The sequence below is a fragment of the Phoenix dactylifera genome, chromosome 13 (assembly GCF_051530095.1).
Source record: "Phoenix dactylifera cultivar Ajwa chromosome 13, Ajwa_hap1_PhDact_Kaust_v1.1, whole genome shotgun sequence".
Lineage (NCBI taxonomy): Eukaryota > Viridiplantae > Streptophyta > Magnoliopsida > Arecales > Arecaceae > Phoenix > Phoenix dactylifera.
This window is the reverse complement of record NC_143202.1, coordinates 18,585,015-18,606,754: the sequence shown is the minus strand read 5'-3', so window position 1 is coordinate 18,606,754 and position 21,740 is coordinate 18,585,015. Positions and strand designations below refer to the sequence as shown.

The following is a 21,740-nucleotide window of genomic DNA, read 5'->3' as shown; positions in this document are numbered from 1 at the left end:
ATTGCTAGTATTTGTTGCCCAAGGTGACAATCCAAGAGGGGGGGGGGGTGAATTGGTTTCTTCTAAATTTTGGTGTTTTAAAAGTTTTCTTAATTAAGTGCGGTGGATGCTTTCTTAAATTATTTGAATGAGTTAAACTAGAACAAAGATGGAAGATATTGCAAGAATAAACGTAAGCACATGCACAACACAAACACAACAATATATAGTGATTTGGTGCTCTCCTTAGCACCTACGTCCACTCCCCAAGCGACCCCTTGGGAATTCACTATAATCCCGCGGATTACAGTTGGATTGTTTTCCGGGCTCACAATCCAAAAACCTTTGTTGGTTTTACGGGCTCACCAACGAACCTTTACACTTTGGTTTTCCGGGTTCACCAAAAATCTTTGTTGGTTTTACGGGCTTACCAACGAACCTTTGTTGGTTTTACGGGCTCACCAACGAACCTTTACACTTTGGTTTTCCGGGCTCACCAAAAACCTATCCCGTTGGTTTTGCGGGCTAACCAACCAACCTTTACAAATAGTTTAACAAACAAAAAGAAAGATTCAAACTCCTAAATGAGCAAATGTAACAATATTAACTACAAAGAAGAGTTAGAAAATATTTATCGCTTTGAAGTGGCTTCTCTCTTCTTTGTCAAGGATGCTTCACTCTTCAAGGGAGGACGGAGCTCTTGATGACTCTTTGAATCTGCTCAACCTCTTTCTTTGATTTTTGAATGAAGCTCTTGAATGAAGAAGATTAGGGCACTTTTGTTTTCTTGTATACTCTTTGATATTCCTTGCAAAAGTTATTCTATCTGATGAATAGTGCCCCTTTAAATAGCTTCCCACATCCTTTGGACAAGCCCCAATGGTCAGAGTTCAAAAACTAGCCGTTACTCACCTTGGGAAGGACAAAAAGTACATCTGCAGAACTAGCCGTTACTGTTCAGCCCGTGTTTGGGTCGGCTCAACCTGTCCTTGGGTCGACCCAACTTTGCCTTGGGTCGACTCAAACATTCCTTGGGTCGACCCTCTCAGAAACCACAGAAACCTCAATTTTAGCCTTCCTTCCCATGGGTCGACCCAACCATTCTTTGGGTCGACTCAAAGTTCACTTGGGTCGACTCAACTTCTTCTTGGGTCGACCCTCTCAGTAATTCCAGAGAACCATTTTCTGTCTGTCTTTCTGTCTTGCCTTTGGGTCGACCCTCTCAGGGTTTGGGTCGACTCAAGCTTGGGTCGACTCAACCACTGTGTGGGTCGACCCTCTCAGTAAATCCAGAGAGCATTCTTCTGTTGTGTTTTGAGGTTCTTTGGAGGTTGGGTCGACTCATGCTTACCTTGGGTCGACCCAACTCACTGTTCATTTGTGCCATTTTTGCAGGAGTGTGCCAGATGACTTCTTGATGTACCGGGGTCGACCCAATCAACCTGTGGGTCGACTCAAACCACACTTTGCTGCATTCTCAAGGTTAGATTCATCCAAATGAACAAGGCCATTTATCCATTTTCAATTAAACAAATATACTGAGAGTAATGAACTTATAAATGAAGTATCAATTTAACTTATAGCATGATCTAGATAATTACTTGTTAATCATCAAAATAACACTATCATCCTCAATCTCCCCCTTTTTGATGATTACAAAATAAAGAGTATAAGCCTATTGATACTTGTCTTTAAAATCAGTTTATAAAAGGGATTAAACTGCTGAATTTCAGCTTTTCATATATACTTGTGAAATCTCTCCCTATATCATTTAAATGTTGCCAATTTGACTCTTTGAATTGCTCCCCCTTTCATTTATAATTCATTAGCGATGAAACTTCAAAAAAATGAGATAAAACATGAGTTTCAGGTTATGTATCGAGGTGTGAAAGGTGCGTGCCAAATTCTGAAATTCTATGTGCCAAATTCTGAAATTTGATAGAAATTTTTGACTTGATCATTTTCATTGTTGCAAATTGCTCCCCCTTGGATGTATATGCTTTCCTATATGATTTTTAATTTGTTTTACAAATTATTTCTCTTTCTTTCTTTACTTCTCCTCTTATTACTCTATCTTTACTTCTCCTCTATTACTCTTTCTTTACTTCTCCTCCTTTTTGTTACTCTATTTACTCTATCTTTACTTCTCCCCTATTACTCTTTCTTTACTTCTCCCCCTTTTTGTTATCATCAAATAGGTACATGGAAAAAGACACAATAAATAACAAACATTCAAACTTCATTGATCAAAATAGGAACATTTTAGTACATTCATGCCAAAAACAAAAGCAAATACAATGTTCCTTAATCAAAGTTTAAAGATACATGATCAACACAAAATACATATGAGAATTAGATACATATCCTAGGCTCTAAACAAGATCGTGAGACTCTCCCGGATTGCTTGGCTACGACTCTCTTGGGTTCCATTTCTCCAAGATCTTGAAGTAATCTACTGTTTGGAGATGATTGGAGAAGATTTGAGAGTGGAAAATAAGGTTTTCGGAAGAGGACAAAGGGTAAACAGTGCCCTAGATAGCTCACGGGTCCCCCTTTTAATAGTGGGATCCCGACGTTGGGTCGACTCAAGAAACTTCTTGGGTCGACTCAACGTTGGGTCGACCCTATTCTGGGTTGGGTTGACCCAAGTGCAGAATTTTTCTTTTCTCTTCCTTTTTGCTTCTAAAAATTTTTCTTGCTTCCAATCCTTATAAATTCTTTCTGGGACAATGATACATGAGTAAGGAATCTATAGATAACAAGTTTGACTCATGTTTCATGGATTTTTAGAAATTGGAGGAATGTATCATGAGACTACTTGCTCCCTTTTATATTTCTTCAATAAAAAGGATCACATATACCTAATTCTCTCCTTAGCGTGCAGAATCTATCTTCACTCAAGGGTTTTGTGAATATGTCGGCTAATTGTTTTTCAGTGCATATATGCTTAATACATATGTTTCCATTTTGCACATGATTCCTAATAAAATCATATCTTATTTCTATGTGTTTGGCTTTAGGAATGAGATATTTAGGATATAAGCCAGAAGTGATCTCTAAATGTAGATTCCAAAGATAGTTTTGAAATCAAGTGTAGATGGAATCTTTTTCAAGTTATTTCAAGAAGTATCAAGAATAATATTCAAAGAAAGCACGAATGAAACTTCAATACCCCTTTTTTTTTAATATATTAAGTATATAGCAACATGAGAGCAATCTAATTAATTTTTAGAGTATAGTATAAGAGCAGATAAAGATCAAAACTTATATACTCGAAAAATATAAGATTATGTTGAATCCTTAATTCTTAATGACTTCAAAGTTCTTTCATGATATAAAAGTATTGGAGCATAGATACCAAAATATGAATTTATGCAATGTAGGATACATAAAATTCAGGGCTTTGAAAGTTCTTTGAAAGCTCTCTTAAAGACTTTCTTTTACTCCTTTAAAGATCATATCATCAAAATCAATTAAAATGAATTGGCTCATGATTGAAACACTAAAGTGCAAGCCAATAAGAGCTCATTAGTAGATTCCAAAGTAAATTTCCAATACTAAGACAAATGGAATCCTTTTCACTTAGTTTTCAAAACAAGTGATTTACCAATTAAGTACAGATGAAAATCCAACTTTCAAAAGATATTCAATGAGGCACAAAGTTTAATACCACTTTACATTTAGTATTCTTTCTCTCATCTTTAGTTGTGAATTTACATGATTAAGTTCTATATGATCTCTCCCTCTGAAATTTTCTTTCTCCCCCTTAATTAATCATTCCATTTGAGAGTTTTAGAATTTGTTCAATAAAATTGTCAATCTCAAAAATATATTTTATTTTCATAAGACTCAAGGTTTGAGATAAGACAACCTTTATAGAACTCATCTCAAGGTATAAACTTATTATATAATTAAAGCAAGTCTTGCAATATAAGGAAGTTCATCAAAATCAATCCATAAAATTCAAGGTATGCATCAAATTAAAGTAACTTTAGGATAAGATACTGAATATCTAAAGCTCCCCCTTAAAAGATGCATTCTTCTTTAATTATTCTTATCTTTTGTTGAATTTCAGATTTTAATGATAAACGTGAATAAAACTGAAACTTTATGATATCAAGAATGTAGAGTGATCTAGAATTATTCCAAATTTATAGCAATCACTCTTTTTAATCTTTTAAGAACAAGTTATGCTTCCTCTTAATCTTTCTTTTAAGAATCATTTGAGTGAGCTGAAATATTTCTAAACTTAAGATCATTCACTCTTTTAATAATATATATATACATATATATTTTGATAGAAGTCTTTAATAATGTAGGAGAGGAAAAAAAACATATAGATGATCATTGAAGTATATATATTTATAGAACTCAATTTCTTAATCAAAGTTTTTCAGCAATGTATATATGAAGCACAATAAATCTTTTCAATATCAAAATAAAATCACATATTTAAAAATATTTGTTTGCAATCAAGATCATCGAAAGACACATCATTCAGACCAATATTAGTACACTTTGAAGATAAGAAATGATATGTTTCAGATGCGTATCGGGGCAAGCAATCAAGGCATCAGAATTATTCTATTTTTCTTAAGCTGTAGTTTTATCTAGAAATTCATATTGAGTTTAAGCTTTTATACAAAATCAGATTCTGAATTTCATAAAGATTCTCAAGGAGGCTTTCAAAGTTGTAATTTGAGATATGTATCTTCACATTGTAGCTCATCTTAAATCATTACGATTGAAAACACATATTTCAAACATATAAGAGCATATTCAGAATATTTGTATTTATGTTGAGTTTTGGTATGAATTTGAACATTATATACCAAAGTTAAGCAAGTTGAAGGATAAAACAAAATCAATTCATTTTGCCTAAATAGAGATATCCTTCTCTTCTCCTTTTTACAAATTTATTCAACTTTCAGATTTTAAAGATGATTGTGAACGACAATTCTGAAATTTCTTTTCAATAATACCAAATAAAAATTTTATGTAGTATTTCAAACATTCAATCAAATTGTCCAAGCATGGAGCATTACAAAATATTGAGAACCCATAATTTAAGACATCATGCCATATGCAAAATATATTATGTGTTAAGTCATGCATTAAAATATTAAGAGCAAGCATATCAATGATCAAAATCAATTCTTTTCAAATAAACTCCTCCTATTTAAATATAATCTTGTACTGATTTCATCCTTAAAGTGTGTTTTCAAGTGATTAAAAATTTGACTTGATTCTTCTTATATACTTTCATTTTTACCTTCTTATGCTCTATACTCTATTTGCTCCCTATCCGGTGGAGTTGGAAGGGGCACGAGGTACTACCACTAGCCTCCCTCTTGTGCCGTCCCTAATATACCCTACACCGAATAGTTGGGTCAAATAGTGCCGGGTACTACCACTAGCCTCCCCATTGGCACCATCCCTATAATGAGCAATGTAGAAATGTTAAACTGTTCTCTTTAGCAACAAGATATTCACTCCAAACTCTCCCTATTTAAATATAATTAATTACGGATTTTATCCCTTCCAAAAGAATGTTCACACAAGTCTCACAAATATGCTGAATATATTATGCTTGCGCTGCTTTTACTTAAGATTGGAGTATTTACTTAGCTTTTACTTCTTCTGAGCAATGTTCATTTTCTTTTTCTTTATCTCTCTCTCTTTTTGTCATTTTCAAGTAGTTACATGAAAGAGCAGAATAAAGAATTAATCTAATATGCTGCATATAAATATATATCATGCAAACAACATTTTCATTATGCCCAATGATTCATAGCTTATCACAAGTTATTTTGAATTAGAAACTTGAGGCATAAACTTGTGTATTTCATGGTTATGCATTATACAGGCAAAAGTGAACTTCAATTTAATCATACCATGAAACAATTATCATTAGCATGAGAATGAAGCATGATATCAAGAAGATTAGCAATTAAATGTTTAATCATGCTACCATATAATTTCAGACTATTAATTTTGCTCAACTAACTCACAAGAGAAGGGTTTAGATTACCAATGCATTTAGCATTCTTCAAGCCAAATATCTTTTAAATTCTTTACATCCTTGGCTGAAGAAAATCTCTCTTTTTTTTGTTTGCAAGGGGATGTTTATTGTATCTTTCATCGAGGTGTCCTTCAAGTTGAAATTTCTTGCTCATAAGTCCTGTATCATTAGCTAAATCTTTTTCTTTTCTTAAAGGCAATTCATTAGGTTCTCTAGGATACAAAAACATTCATACAACATATTTCTTAACTAGATGACTCAACATGAGACATGATAATAATTGAATTTGAGTCACTTTACTCAAGAGATTGCCTAAATATAAGCAAGCACAAGTCACTTGAACTAAAGAGATAACTTCATTAAGTAAAATGGTTCAAGGACAAGCATGTGAGGCAATAGAAGGATTCATCAAGGTCAAATCAAATTTTTTTTATTTTCAGAATTAATTTAGCTTAGATTCTATTTGCTTAAGATAATTATCAATAAGATATACAAGTTGAGTTTTAATCAAATTATCTTAAACAGTTGTTTCTATCAAAAATTTTGATTATGATTTAGTTTTCAACACTAATAATCATGTTTCAGGGAGTTGAGCAATCTTCTTTTAGAGCAATTAGGATTTTATTTTGACTTATGAGTGATAGTTTAAAAGAATTAATATTCATGCTTTAAAAGATTTTTATGATCAAGTTAAGCATGACATGTTACAATTAATCAGTAGAATTTGAGATAATATTAGAGAAAGATATTAATCATGGATACAATGATTATGCTCAATGAAGTTTTAACATGAAGGCATGAAATCAGCATCAATCATTTATACTAGAGAGAAAAATTTAGATTTTGAAAACTTGAAGGAGAAAGTTATACATATTCATTCATTGTTTTCTTATCATCATGCAAGCACTAGAAAATTTCATGCTAAGATCGTGTAGATAAGATTTGTCATACATACAAGGCATTTAATAAATATTCAATAGCCTAACTGAATTTATAAAGTTAAGCATATCAAGACATAAAATGACAATTTAAATTACATTCACAAATGATGAAATAAAATTTATTTATAAGTCACGTGCCATGGCACCCAATTAAGAGTTTCACATGAGCTTCAAGGGCTGCTTTGACACATTTGCAAGATAATCTCAGTTTTCATTTTAGGTACCCAAGCTTGCTTGGGTCTTTGAGAGTTAGTGTATATGGTTCCTTTTGGAATCCAAATCTGTTTAATTGTAATAATTTTATCATTTGATTTGCTTGTATTGAAACAATAGGTAAAGTTTTTATGCCTATTCTTTTCATATTTGAAACAAGTTATCTTATTTGATGGTTTGCTTGGTGAATTAATTACCTTTTTATTTAGGGGTTTATTGTTAAGTAAGGAAGTCCAGTCAAGTTTTGATTTATCAAAATTAGCATGTTGGCTTTCAAACATTGTTTTTAATCTTTCTGAACTTACAGTGAATTTGTTAATAAAAGATTTCAGTTGGTTAACCTTTTTACTTAAGTTTTGATTTTCTTTAATTAAATTCTGATTTTTCTGAATTAATTCTTCTGAATTTAACCTTAAATGTTCATTCTCAAAATTTAATTTGTCTTTCATTTCAACGGTAGAATTTCTTTCTTCTGACATTTTCAGATTTAGCTTTTTATTCTTTAAACTAAGCTTCTTATTTTTTAAATTAAGCTTCTTGTATTCTAAGTATAAATCAGAAAAAGCATCATGAAGTTCATCAAATGTAAAATCAGATTGAGCTTCAGTATATACTTGATTTTTGAATGAGAAATCACTTTGTGTTCGAGTATATACCTCATCTTCATGTGCTACAAAGCATAGATTTTCAGTTTCAGTTTGATACTCTTCTTCTTCGGAACTAGTTTCAAATTCACTAGAAACGTTAGTGCATTCATATTTAACTTCAAGCATATTCCATATTTTCTTAGCAGTTATGCAAAAAGATATGCTATTAAGTTCACTATCATCCAATGCACAATATAGAATATTCATGGCTTTTGCATTTTGCTGAGCCCTTTCTTTATCATGATTAGTATTTGTGTGTAGCCCATTGACTATGATACTCCATAAATCGTAGTCATGTGCTTGAATGAAAATGCGCATGCGTGCTTTCCAATATGTGTAGTTTATACCATCAAATAGTGGAGGTCTATCAACTAATTGTCCCTCACTCATAGAACATCCCACTTGGGTTGTCATGATCTTTAACTCTTGATTGTGAGATCAATGAGTACTATTAGAGCACCTTGCTCTGATACCACTTGTTGCCCAAGGTGACAATCCAAGAGGGGGGGGGGGGTGAATTAGTTTCTTCTAAATTTTGGTGTTTTAAAAGTTTTCTTAATTAAGTACGGTGGATGCTTTCTTAAATTATTTGAATGAGTTAAACTAGAACAAAGATGGAAGATATTGCAAGAATAAACGTAAGTACATGCACAACACAAACACAACAATATATAGTGGTTCGGTGCTCTCCTTAGCACCTACGTCCACTCCCCAAGCGACCCCTTGGGAATTCACTATAATCCCGCGGATTACAGTTGGATTGTTTTCCGGGCTCACAATCCAAAAACCTTTGTTGGTTTTACGGGCTCACCAACGAACCTTTACACTTTGGTTTTCCGGGTTCACCAAAAACCTTTGTTGGTTTTACGGGCTTACCAACGAACCTTTGTTGGTTTTACAGGCTCACCAACGAACCTTTACACTTTGGTTTTCCGGGCTCACCAAAAACCTATCCCGTTGGTTTTGCGGGCTAACCAACCAACCTTTACAAATAGTTTAACAAACAAAAAGAAAGATTCAAACTCCTAAATGAGCAAATGTAACAATATTAACTACAAAGAAGAGTTAGAAAATATTTATCGCTTTGAAGTGGCTTCTCTCTTCTTTGTCAAGGATGCTTCACTCTTCAAGGGAGGACGGAGCTCTTGATGACTCTTTGAATCTACTCAACCTCTTTCTTTGATTCTTGAATGAAGCTCTTGAATGAAGAAGATTAGGGCACTTTTGTTTTCTTGTGTACTCTTTGATATTCCTTGCAAAAGTTATTCTATCTGATGAATAATGCCCCTTTAAATAGCTTCCCACATCCTTTGGACAAGCCCCAATGGTCAGAGTTCAAAAACTAGCCGTTACTCACCTTGGGAAGGACAAAAAGTACATCTGCAGAACTAGCCGTTACTGTTCAGCCCGTGTTTGGGTCGGCTCAACCTGTCCTTGGGTCGACCCAACTTTGCCTTGGGTCGACTCAAACATTCCTTGGGTCGACCCTCTCAGAAACCACAGAAACCTCAATTTTAGCCTTCCTTCCCATGGGTCGACCCAACCATTCTTTGGGTCGACTCAACTTCTTCTTGGGTCGACCCTCTCAGTAATTCCAGAGAACCATTTTCTGTCTGTCTTTCTGTCTTGCCTTTGGGTCGACCCTCTCAGGATTTGGGTCGACTCAAGCTTGGGTCGACTCAACCACTGTGTGGGTCGACCCTCTCAGTAAATCCAGAGAGCATTCTTCTGTTGTGTTTTGAGGTTCTTTGGAGGTTGGGTCGACTCATGCTTACCTTGGGTCGACCTAACTCACTGTTCATTTGTGCCATTTTTGCAGGAGTGTGCCAGATGACTTCTTGATGTACCGGGGTCGACCCAATCAACCTGTGGGTCGACTCAAACCACACTTTGCTGCATTCTCAAGGTTAGATTCATCCAAATGAACAAGGCCATTTATCCATTTTCAATTAAACAAATATACTGAGAGTAATGAACTTATAAATGAAGTATCAATTTAACTTATAGCATGCTCTAGATAATTGCTTGTTAATCATCAAAATAACACTATCATCCTCAGTATTGGATCTAGTAACACAGACAGAAATCCTGTTGTAGAAGATGATATGAGGGGCTTACTCAGAGATGCTCTTGAACATAATATTAGAAATTTAACAGATTTTAGTGGAGAGCAAGAAGGAGCTCCAATAGGTGATGAGCATACCGTTACTGAATCTATACATGTTGAGGAACCTATATACTCTGAAGATAACACAACTCGGTATCATAACTTGCTGAAAGATTGTGATAAAGAACTATATCCGGGTTGTAAGAATTTTACGAAGATTTCTTTTATGGTGCATTTATTTCATTTGAAATATTTGAATGGATGGTCTGGGAAGTCTTTTACTATGCTTCTTCAATTATTAAAAGATGCATTTCCAGAAGGTGTTATTTTACCGTCAACTTCTTATGAAGCCAAAAAACTAGTAAAAGACCTGAATCTTGGATATGAGAAGATTCATAGTTGTCCAAATGATTGTATTTTATATCGTGGTGATAATATTAATGAAGATTCGTGCCGAACATGTGGGTCTTCACGATGGAAAAAACAAAATGAAGACGGGCATGATTTGTCGAATGAAGTGGATGCTACACAGTCTAAAAAAATTCCGGCTAAAGTTTTGAGGTATTTTCCTCTCATACCTAGATTGAAAAGGATGTATGCATCATCAAAGACGGCTTCCTTAATGAGATGGCATGATGAAGGACGTACAAGGGATGGAATGTTAAGACATCCAGCGGATAGTTTAGCATGGAAAGCATTTGATGATAGGCATCACGAATTTGCTTCTGATGTTCACAGTGTAAGGCTGGGTTTGGCAACTGATGGATTTAATCCATTTCGAACGATGAGTTCTACATACAGCACTTGTCCAGTTGTTTTGGTTCCATATAATTTGCCACCATGGATGTGTATGAGACAGTCTTCACTCATTCTGTCAATGGTTATTCTCGGTGATAAGAGCCCAGGTAATGATATAGATATTTTTCTGCAGCCTTTAATAGATGAATTGAAAAAGCTATGGCAGGGTGTTGATGCATTTGATGCTTTCACTGGCCGAACATTCAAATTGCGTGCAGCTCTTATCTGGACAATCAATGATTTTTCTGCATATGCTAATGTATTCGGTTGGAGCACTAAGGGGCGTATTGCATGCCCTTCTTGTGGAGATTTAACTCATTCATATTGGTTAAAACATGGAGGAAAATTCTGTTATATGGGTCATCAAAGATGGTTAGAAGCAAATCATCCATTTCGACATCAGAATAATCAGTTTGATGGTACCATAGAGTTGCAATCTGCACCTATTCCACCAACTGGAACTGAAGTTCTTAAACAAACTCATGGCACTAACTATATACCTGGTAAGGCATTCAACAGTTCAAAGAAGCGGGGAAGGGGGGATGTTGGCAGCTCAGTGACACAGGTTTTTGAGGACGCTGATAACTTCGAGAATGATGACAGTATTTATGAACAGAAAAATGACGATGGCACAAACTCGGTATCTACACAGAAGTAGTTATGGAAAAAAAGGAGCATTTTCTTTGAATTACCTTATTGGGAGTATAATCTTCTTCGACATAATCTTGATGTCATGCATATAGAAAAGAATGTTTGTGATAATTTGATTGGAACAATGTTAAATCTTGAGGGAAAGACTAAAGACAACTTGAAAGCGTGTCTTGATTTGAAAGACATGGGCATAAGACAAGAGCTTCATCCGAAAGAACAACCCAATGATAAATATTTTATACCTCCTGCATGTTACACAATGTCTACTCCAGAGAAAGATCTTTTTCTAACGGTTTTGAAAAATATGAAGGTTCCAGATGGGTATGCATCGAATATTTCAAGATGCGTTAATCTTAAAGAGCGAAAACTTACGAATCTTAAAAGTCACGATGGCCATATTTTGATGCAAGATATCTTCCCATTGGCTTTAAGATCATCAACACAGAAACAAGTTCTTGCAATTGTGACTCAGTTATCATCCTTCTTTAAGGCATTATGTTCCAAAGTTCTAGATCCCAAGGAGCTTGATCAATTGGAGTCTAATGTTGCACTAACACTGTGCCATATGGAGAAGATCTTTTCTCCTGGGTTTTTTACTATTATGGTTCATCTACTTATTCACTTAGCGGCGGAAGCTAAACTTGGTGGACCGGTTCACTACCGATGGATGTATCCTATTGAGAGGTGATATTCTAAACTCTAATGTCCATATTTATTATTAATATGAATATATATCCTATTATCTTCCTCGATGTTGATGTTGAGCATTAAAATTTACTGTTGAAGGTATCTTGTGCGCTTAAAGGAATATGTACGCAATCGAGCCTATCCCGAGGAATCGATTGCGGAGGGATATATTGCTGATGAGTATTTGACATTCTGCTCGAGATACCTTGAAGGAGTTGAAACTGCTTTTAATCGACCACAAAGGAATTACGATATTATACATAATGCAGAGGAGTACAAGTTCTCATCTGGTGGAAGATTTGTGGGGAAAGCTGAAAGTACTGTAATTCATCATAAATTATTGGCACAGGCACATCGTTATGTCTTACTTCACAGTGACTTAATATCCGAGTATCGCAGGTCAGTATGGTTATAACAAATCACAATTTACTGTCATATCAGATATAATATTCAAAACAAATAAATTTTTTTCTCGTGCAGAGATTTTTTAGTGGCTCAGCGAAGCGCCAACAATAACATTCATCCTACCCCAAGGATTGAGCAAAGATGGTTGGTTGAGTTATTTCCTGAATGGTTATTAAAACAGGTTAGACGTTGAATCCTATTAGGTCTTTTATTATATTCTACGATCGGAACTTTGTAAAATTAATTATTATCTGACTTAAATTTTTTAGGTACCGACCATGATGGAGAGACATTGTTCCAATGAATTAATAGTCCTTGCTCAAGGTCCGAACAATATTGTCAACAGATATGATGGGTTCATTATAAATGGTTTTAAATTTCATACAAAAAAACGTGAAAAATTTAGAAAAACACAAAATAGTGGAATTATGGTTGAGGCGGACGGAAAAATTTATTATGGTGCCCTAACAGATGTTTATGAGTTGGATTATTACGGAAACTTTAAGGTAGTATTATTTCGATGTGATTGGGTGGATATAAACTCATCTAGAGGTTTGAGGCAAGATATAAATGGCTTCACACTAGTAAATTTTTCAAGGTTGATACATACTGGTGTGCTATTGAAAGATGACCCATTTGTTTTTTCATCTCAAGCTCAACAAGTGTTCTTCGTGCAAGACTCTAAAGATAAAGATTGGTCTGTTGTTATTAAGACTAAACCTAGGGACTTGTATGATATGGGAAAAGGGTTAGCAGAGGAGGATGATGAGACTTATACTCAGTGTATGCCTTTTAATGTTCCGCCAATTGATGAACTGAATTCTACTAGTTTGGTTAGGATGGATGTTGAATGAGAGCTGGCTAGTTTCTTAATGGTAAGTAAAACATTAGTTTTATGCATTAAATTATTTTGCAATTTATAAATTATTTCTATACTTTTAATATTTAACTAATATTGATTCTTTTTTGTGCATACTAGATTACAATATGCCGCGAGGCATATTATCAATTATGATATATGAGTTAATGTATCACATTATTCTTAACTTCTAAGGTTTTTTTTTATTTTTTTTGTAGATTCCTGATACTTCAAACGCTTGTAGAGATGATGATGGAGCTGAATCCCGTCCCTGATGCATTCTAGATTATCTTTTATGAGTTTGATATGTATATGTTTCTGCTTTTTCATAGTACATTGTAATTTGCTTTTTTAGAGTACATTGTAATTTGTATGGCAGCTTTTCTGATATATGAGTTAAAAACATGGAGTTTTAATCAGATATATCAGTATTCATATTTTGAATGATCTGAGTATTTGTGTCAATGTAATACAGGTTCATATTGTTATAATATATGTTTTGTAATTTGTATTTTATAATACTGATTATTGTTTTATTTTTTTAAAAAAAAGACAATTCCCGACGCTTTTAAGCGTCGGTAAAAAAGGTCGTGGCACCACCGGCACGCTTGTGCCGACGCTTCAAAAGCATTGGCAATTGAGCAATTTCCGACACTTAAAAGCGTCGGGGAAAAGTTAATGCCGACGCTATATAAGCGTCGGTAAATCAGGAATTGCCGACGCTAAAAAGCGTCGGGGAAAACGCTGTGTCGGTTTATCGCCGACGCTATATAAGCGTCGGTAAAGCCATGTTTTTGCTGACGCTTTACTCCTGCGTCGGCAAAAACTTTTGCCACTCTGGTATATCCGATGCTTTGCCGACGCTTGGCTTTGCGTCGGGGGTATTTTAGCCGACGCTAATTAGCGTCGCCAAAGCTCCACGAAAGCGTCGGGATAGGTCCTTTTTTCTGTAGTGTATGCAATCACTTTGTCCTCTTCCATCATGTTGCCAGCCAGTTAGATCGTTCGAGTATAAAATATTGCTCGTTGTAACTGGCATCTGTTTATGACGGGACCAGTTGCTGGAGCTGCAGCTGCGGCTGGTGGCTCTGAAATGGTCTACATCTGACAGCGTTTTAGTTGTAGGTCGCATCCACAGTGCTGTGATTTGCTTTGTCCAGGTCTAGGTCCAACAATTCTTTCAAACACTTCAAATTGCTTTTTCATGTTTAGATTCACCAGTGTTTTAACTTCAGCGAATTGTGTTCACCAAGTGAATTATGCTTCCCTAACTTAGGTTTAGTACATTTGATTGTTTATTTGATCCACAGAAAATAACCATTGCATGTTTACATGTTTGTAATGCTGTGGGTATATGAACAGGGACATTTCTTTTGTTACGAGAAAGATATTTCATAAGCTTGTTTTGCAAATTTTTTCACCTTGTGACATGATTTGCTACATAGAATTCACAATTTGTGATGCTTTTCTGGTACCAAGGCCAGGCAGAACTGTAGCAACATAAAATAGCATTATGGTGTCGTGAGCCTCAAACGGTCCTGGTACAAGATGCAGCAGATAAATTAGCAGTAACGTGATTTTTAGGAGTTGGAGAGGGGTAAGGTGGTCATACCCCCTCTGGTGCTTGAAGGAGGTCCCGTGTTCAAAGCTTGAGAGCCATTCCTCGTAGTGTTGAGTTCTCCTAGTTTGAATCTGAAACTATTACTGTAAGGACCGTGTGGGTATATATTTAGTCCCACATCAGTTATTTGCTGGGTAGATCTTGAATACTTATATAGGATCAAAAAACCTAAATAATACCTTACGGCTAGCCATTTTAGGTGAGGTCCTAAGTTATTACAAATGGTATTAGAGTAGCTTCAGTCCATAATCTATGTGGACTATGAGACACTGCAGCACGGATCCATTAGAACTGACCATTGTGTTTGTGATTAGATTTGAATGGATTTGAACCCTTAGCCTGACGAGAACACCAGGGCTTAAATGAGGAGAGATGTGAGGACCTATGCGAGCGTGTGTTTAGTCCCACATCGGTTATTTTCTAGATAGATTTTGGATACTTATATAGGATCAAAAAATCCAAATAATATCTTTCGGCTAATCATTTTGGGTGAGGTTCTAACTGGCTGGGAAAAGTAATGGTCTAATGCGCTCCGAGATATACTATATTTTGACTTTCTTGGATATATCCATACTAGATCTGTATGAAGCAGTGCATACATAATCACGTGGCTAGATTTGAAAGCATTGGTAAGGCTGTGGAGCGGGTACCTCATAGGCTCAATACTCATAGCAATGGAACTCTAGTGCATACATAATCACGTGGCTAGATTTGAAGGTGATGCTCTGGGCCATGGGAAACGTAAGGCTGTGGCAGAGAAAAAGAAAATTATGAGATACCTTTGCTAGAGTAAACAGGCATATGTTCTACCCTCGTATGAAAACTTGAACGAACGATGTATTTTTCTTTGTTGTGATATTTAGTTAGCAATTGGTGCAGCAAATGGGTTGGGATGGGTAAGTTGAAAAAGATAGAGGGACTCAGCTATGGTCATCAGATGGATCCAGCAGATAACTGGCGATGCGGATGTATGCCACCCTCTGATTCAAGACATTCGAGCTTTGGTCTGTGGTGGGGTGGATCTTCAGGCCATGCATGTCTATAGAGAAGCTAATAAGGCTGTGGACTGGTGGACACATACATGGCCAACCACTCTAAAGACACTATTTGAGTTGGAAAGAGTGAGCTGCCTAGTGCGCTCTGAGATATACTATATTTTGACTTTTTTGGATATATCCATATTAGATCTGTATGAATCATTCATTTCAGCAAATAATAATAATAATAATAATAATATATATATTGGTTATTTTAGAATTAAAGAAAATAGATAGATATAGGTGGTTATAAAAATTATAAATATTGAATCCAATGTTATAGCTACGGGCATTAGGGATTGTGAATTATAGTGGAGCGGGTGTTAACTTCCTCATAATTAAAATGTCATTATTCATGTCCGATCGCGTTCACCCCACGTATCACTCGTCGCACTCCGGGAAGGGTTGGTATTTGCATGCGAGGCGCATCATTGCCTCCCTTTCCTAACATTAAATTAAAACAAAAATCTATCATTTGTCTCTAGCTTTCTATCTCACGGGTGACTTCTTCTACGTTTGGGTCCATCGACGGCTTCATCCGGTACAGTCTTCAATGATTAACGTCTAAAAGGAAAAAAATGATTGATCTTCTCTCATGAGGTCAACCATTAGATTTTGCACTGCACAGATGTCAAAGCACTTCAAATATCTCCGTGTGAATCTAGAAGCGACCATTTCGCCCTGGGAGGGAAGAGAGAATCCTTCTCATTAACCACCATCCTAATCAGCGGTAGAAATGAGTGATGTCCAGCATGAATTTTTCTTTTTAGAAAACTCTGAGAACAGCCATGGTTGACACAATCTTTCTTAGGAGGCCCACAAAAGAAGAATAATCCTCGAGTTTGGCAAGTAGTGTGCCTTCAATCAACGCTCTGCACGCTTGTGAAGCATCCAGCTTCAATATGCCTTATGGTAACTGATTTTAGCTGACCTTGTTCGCTTGTGATGTTGGAGAACCACAATTTATACAAGTAGATTAGGCCAAGGTGTATGATCGCGAGAAATATTTGTAGATACCAGATCGTTGAAATCATTTGTCCCCTTTGAAAAGGTATTCGATCTCTGGTCCAACATAGCTTCGATCAGGGGCGGCCCATTGCATTTGGGAGCCTAAGGTGAAATCATCAGAAGAGATTTTTTTTAAAAATAATAATTTTTTTAATAAGTATAAAATATTTTAAAAATTTATTTAAACCTAATTCGTCAAGCTTTTTGAGATGCAAAATTACTGATCAAACTTTTATACTGAAGATTCATTAAAATACTACAAAACATCAACTATGCATAGAAATATCAAAATTACATCAGAAACTAAAAATTTCTAAAACAATCTAAATGACAAGTTCAATTGATTGGGTCACCACTTTAACATGATAACAAACAATTGAAAATTTTAACTATGCAACTTATATAACCTATTTGTGCAAACAAGGAAGCACAAGAGGATTGCAATGAGATTTTTCTTTTTTGTTCTTGTGTATCCATAACCAACACAAGCAGAGAAAAGGTAATGGGAATACATTACATAATAGTTCAATTTAAGAATACATGACTCTTCTAGAAATTAGCAGGAAGCAATATCTATAATGCACTTCTTCTCATAGAGAAAACAATTTTCTATCTTCATCTCATGATGCACAAGAAAAAATATATGCACCAGCAACAGGGGAATGCAATGCTGATGCTGAGAAACAAAATACCAAAAAAAAAAAAGCATAAGGGCGATCATTAAATAAATCTACCTTCGGATTTTTTATAACAGCAAGAAACCTTTGACTCAAGATGCCGAGATCGAACCAACGCAACCCTTGGCCTCGAATCCCAGAGCTGGAGTGTCTAATGGTGAAGAGCTAATGGTGAATCCTCGCGAACCCTTAGGGATTTGAAGAGCTCCTGCGGCCCAAAGATACTCATATATCATGACTAAATCCAGAAATAAAGAACAGGTCGATAATAAAGATGAGATCTTTTACCCTTGATCTTTCAGACAGCACAGAGGGAGTGATCTGCTTGTACTTTGGAACTTTGGAGAGCATCTTATCATAGCTCGCCTGATCGAAGAGCACAGCATTGTTCACCTTCTCCTTTTGCTTTCCCTTGCTCCACTTCTGCAATCCAAACCCTAGTTAGCCAATCCAATGTCAAAACCCTCCGATTCCCAAACACTAACCTGAAACCATATCGCATTACCTTCTTCTTTTGCTTCCCTCCACCGGATTTGGCCGGCCTGGAAGACGGGGGAGGAGCCTTCTCCTTCTTCGGCGCCAGTCCTGAGAATAAAAGGAGAGATCAGATATCAAAACCTCGAGTACAATCGAATCGGAGGGAGAAGAGGAAGATTTTATTACCATTTCGTAGGGGATGTTGGGCTTGTACTGTTAGGGTATCGGAAGCCGACCTCAGCGAAGAAAGCAAGCAGCGGCGTCCTAGAGGGTCTTTTTATCTCATGGGAGTCGGATAAAATAAATATAGAACTCCCGGGGAGCCAGAGTTTTGCCGAGTTCATTAGACACGAGGATGATCGGAACCGTTGGATCCGCTGAAAATTCAAAATTTTACTGTAGCTCTTCCTTCGGCTACGCCCTGCAGTGGGCCTTTCCTTTGGGCCAGGGTTTTAGGCGGCCACCTAGGTCATGGCCGCCTAAGGCCTTGGCCCACTTCGATAACACAAAACAACACCAACCCCCCTTGAAAAGGTACTCGTTCTTTGGTCCAACATAACTACAGTATCGGCATATGTAACAACTCAGGACTTTATCCAACATGACTAGTTGAAAGGTATTTTTTAGGTTATTTAGTTTTGTATAAGTATCCAAAATCTTTTCGACGAATAATCGAGATGAAACTAAACACAAACCCCTACAGATTTTTACAGCATGTTAGAGGAGACTAGAATTTTCTTTCCCAGAGTTTTTTCTCTTCTTCGTGGAGTACTAGCTGCCTAACAGAATTGAATGATAAAAAATATATCTACTGACATGAGTGGTGGGAGACAAAACAGGAAGGCTACCATCCTTCTAAAACCCGTATCAGAAGAGCAAAAGACATTGCTTTCAAACTTCAGATAGTTGTTGCATACCAGAAATCTTGTCCTTGTTCGAGAATATCTACTTGGGACATGAAAAGTCTCAGTTGCAAAGGATAAGAATCAGACATATTTGTGTTAAAGAAATTCTGATTTTATATGGACAACAGTCAAAAACAAAGAGCACCATTTTCTTTTTGGCAGTGCAGAAAATGACAGTATCACACAGGCAACCCTTCGGACGCTAATGATAAATACTGAGATATAAAGATGTACCAAAAAAAACCTCGGATATAAAGATACTATTCTCCACAAACCAACCAAACTAGTCATCTTTTTAGCTCCAGAGAACTGAATGATAGGCTAGCTTCCACAAATTTACTAGTGTTTGATCAAAGATAGTTCTCACCAGTGTCATTATTGCACTGAATTAACAACATCCATAGGAGTTCTCATAGTTGACCGAAGAGTTTTCATATATATAATTGCACGTGTATTCTTCTTAGATGGCAATCTTTTTGGAATTTCAAGTCCTGTTTCACACCTCATCTATTCCCCTACCGCACTTCAATCAGTAAGCCTTCCCAACTAGAGCCACATGGTTTATAAAGTAAAAAATTAATGAAAGTTTTCCCACTGGTCTCAATTTCCATTTGGTGCCACAAGGTTTACACCACAACAAAATTGCACTGATATGATGGATATCTATTAGCCGATGGCTCCATCTTCCGATGTCATACAAATATCATGTTGAGAAGGAAATACTAATGAAATTTGGTCATTTATGCAGGAAACAAGAAGAATGCAACAGATATTGTTCTTAAAATAGCCATACATCCAGTGGCATCATCCTTGCTAATCTCCATCACCTGCATTTGCTTCTGGACAAGGTGGAAGTCGGCAAAAAATCTACTATGTAAGTGATACGTATCTGCAAAAAATTGTTTCCTTTCCCAGGAATTTTTGTTAAAGAGCTTCACTGAGATGGGAGACCAAATGTCTAAAGAGAGCAATATGATGAAATCTTGTTTGAACTGTAAGGTATAAACTTAGGTTTGATGTAATTAAGCAATAAGCCATGCACTGTTTGATCCTCTTCATAGGCCAAAATAGACCTATCAAACTAGGTCCACCGGTGCATAAGTCCATTGCAGGTGCAATAACGTATTTACATTACAGAAAAAGTCGGTTTTACCGATGCTTTTTTGCCGACGCTTTTTATATGCATCAGCAATTTTCTGTCCACCGCCAAAATTTGCCGACGCTATTAAAAAGTGTCCGCAATAGACGACGTTAATAAACGTCGTTATACTCACTGGCCTAAGACGAGAGAGAGAAGAGATTAGGGGTGGCAATCAAGTCGGATCGGATATAAACAGGTCAGGTCATATGTAGGTCGGGTCAAAAAATTATAAATCTGAACCCGATCTATTTATTAAACATGTCAGGAATTACAACCTGAACCTATCATATTTAATAAACAGGTAATCCGACCCGACCGTTTAACCTGTTTAATAAACTAGTAACCTGCTTGCCCAACCCGACCCGACCTGTTTAACCTGTTTAGCCTATAAAAAAATAATTCGAAAGCCACCTTAGCCGAATCTACCAAAATTAGCATAAACCCAATTCTAAAGACGAAATTAGATAATCGAAACCCCCCAAGAGTTTTAATTAATCCAATAGAATGAGGTTCACATCTAAATGATCACAAAACTAGACACCAAGATCGCTACTGGACACAAAAGTTAAAAAAAAAAGACATTAGACAAGAAATCAAGAAACTAGCACAACCGCACTAGAAAACCTTCTTTGGAAACCAGATGAAAAAAGAATCAAATAAATCACCATCAAGCACCGGAATCAAACTAGAAATCAAGAACTATAAGAATGGGGAAGTTACCCTAAAGAAATGCCAAAACTGGGCAGGAAATGAAGGATTATATATCAAGAATACAAAGAAGAAGCAAGAAGAAAGGAAGGGGGTGGATCACTTGCCTTGGAGTCTCCGGCTACCGGCACCGCCGTGCCCCCTGGTTGTCATTCTCGTCCTCATGCCTTGGAGGATCCGAAAGCTGTCGGGGGACCACTGGAGGTCGTCGATGCGGCTGGAGAGGACATGGAAATCGTTCTTGAGGATGCAGTCGTCGTGGCGGCCTCAGATCCAGATGGTGCCGGAGAGGTTGGCGGAGGCAACCCACTCACCATTGGGGGAGAAGCGGGCAATGGTGGCCTGGTAGGCATGCTCGCCGTAGATGGACGCCTCCAGGGGGCATCGAGGCGGCGGATGATCACCGACCGGCCATTGGTGTAGATGATGGAGTTGGTCTTGGGGTCACCGAAGATCAGGATCCTGCAGCTGCACTCCGTCGAGGGTGCGCACACATACGTCTCCGAGAGCTCCACCATTCGGTGACCGACGAGAGATGGCAGAAAAAGAGTGGACTAGGGGAATATACAAGAGTTAGGGTTTGTGAGGACCCTGTTGATTATAAACCGTCTGATCGAGATGGATGGCGGCAGATCAAATTTTGACCTAAATAGGTTAAACGAGTTAAACAGGTCAGACATCTAAAATATATATCCGACTCAATTAATAAATAGCTTAAACGGGTCAACCTGTTTACGATCCGAACCTATTTAGGCCAAACCCAAATCTGTTTATGGCGGGTCGAACATGGGTCGAGTTGGCGGGTCAAATCATATTTTGCCACCCTTAGAAGAGATAGAGTCTATGCCAGAAATGCC

At 36.6% G+C, this 21,740-nt stretch overlaps 2 protein-coding genes across 2 annotated transcripts; one reads left to right on the top strand and one right to left on the bottom strand.

The window, feature by feature from the left end:
• The first annotated feature begins 10,501 nt into the window (after positions 1-10,501).
• LOC149751457 (uncharacterized) lies at positions 10,502-13,304 on the top strand. Its single transcript, XM_089926901.1, has 7 exons — positions 10,502-10,814; positions 11,049-11,347; positions 11,669-12,042; positions 12,145-12,444; positions 12,526-12,631; positions 12,720-12,774; positions 13,105-13,304. The coding sequence occupies exons 1-7, from the start codon at positions 10,502-10,504 to the stop codon at positions 13,302-13,304; spliced, it is 1,647 nt and encodes a 548-aa protein (XP_089783027.1).
• A 3,797-nt stretch (positions 13,305-17,101) lies between these two features.
• Positions 17,102-21,401, bottom strand: LOC113461152 (uncharacterized). Its single transcript, XM_089926900.1, has 4 exons — positions 21,198-21,401; positions 18,316-18,406; positions 18,158-18,237; positions 17,102-18,075 (listed from the first exon to the last, which is right to left on the bottom strand). The coding sequence occupies exons 1-4, from the start codon at positions 21,399-21,401 to the stop codon at positions 17,878-17,880; spliced, it is 573 nt and encodes a 190-aa protein (XP_089783026.1). The 3' UTR covers positions 17,102-17,877.
• Positions 21,402-21,740: the final 339 nt, after the last annotated feature.

What these genes read in the sequence shown, in the direction of transcription:
- LOC149751457 (XM_089926901.1), top strand. Translation starts at nt 10,502, where the DNA reads ATGTATGCATCATCAAAGACGGCTTCCTTAATGAGATGGCATGATGAA. An exon ending in TCTCGGTGATAAGAGCCCAG is followed by an intron (nt 10,815 to 11,048) that starts GTAATGATATAG and finishes TAAAACATGGAG; the next exon opens with GAAAATTCTGTTATATGGGT. An exon ending in TTAATATCCGAGTATCGCAG is followed by an intron (nt 12,445 to 12,525) that starts GTCAGTATGGTT and finishes TTTCTCGTGCAG; the next exon opens with AGATTTTTTAGTGGCTCAGC.
- LOC113461152 (XM_089926900.1), bottom strand. Translation starts at nt 21,401, where the DNA reads ATGGTGGAGCTCTCGGAGACGTATGTGTGCGCACCCTCGACGGAGTGC. An exon ending in TGCCCGCTTCTCCCCCAATG is followed by an intron (nt 18,407 to 21,197) that starts GTGAGTGGGTTG and finishes CCCATGAGATAA; the next exon opens with AAAGACCCTCTAGGACGCCG. An exon ending in CCAACATCCCCTACGAAATG is followed by an intron (nt 18,238 to 18,315) that starts GTAATAAAATCT and finishes TTTTATTCTCAG; the next exon opens with GACTGGCGCCGAAGAAGGAG.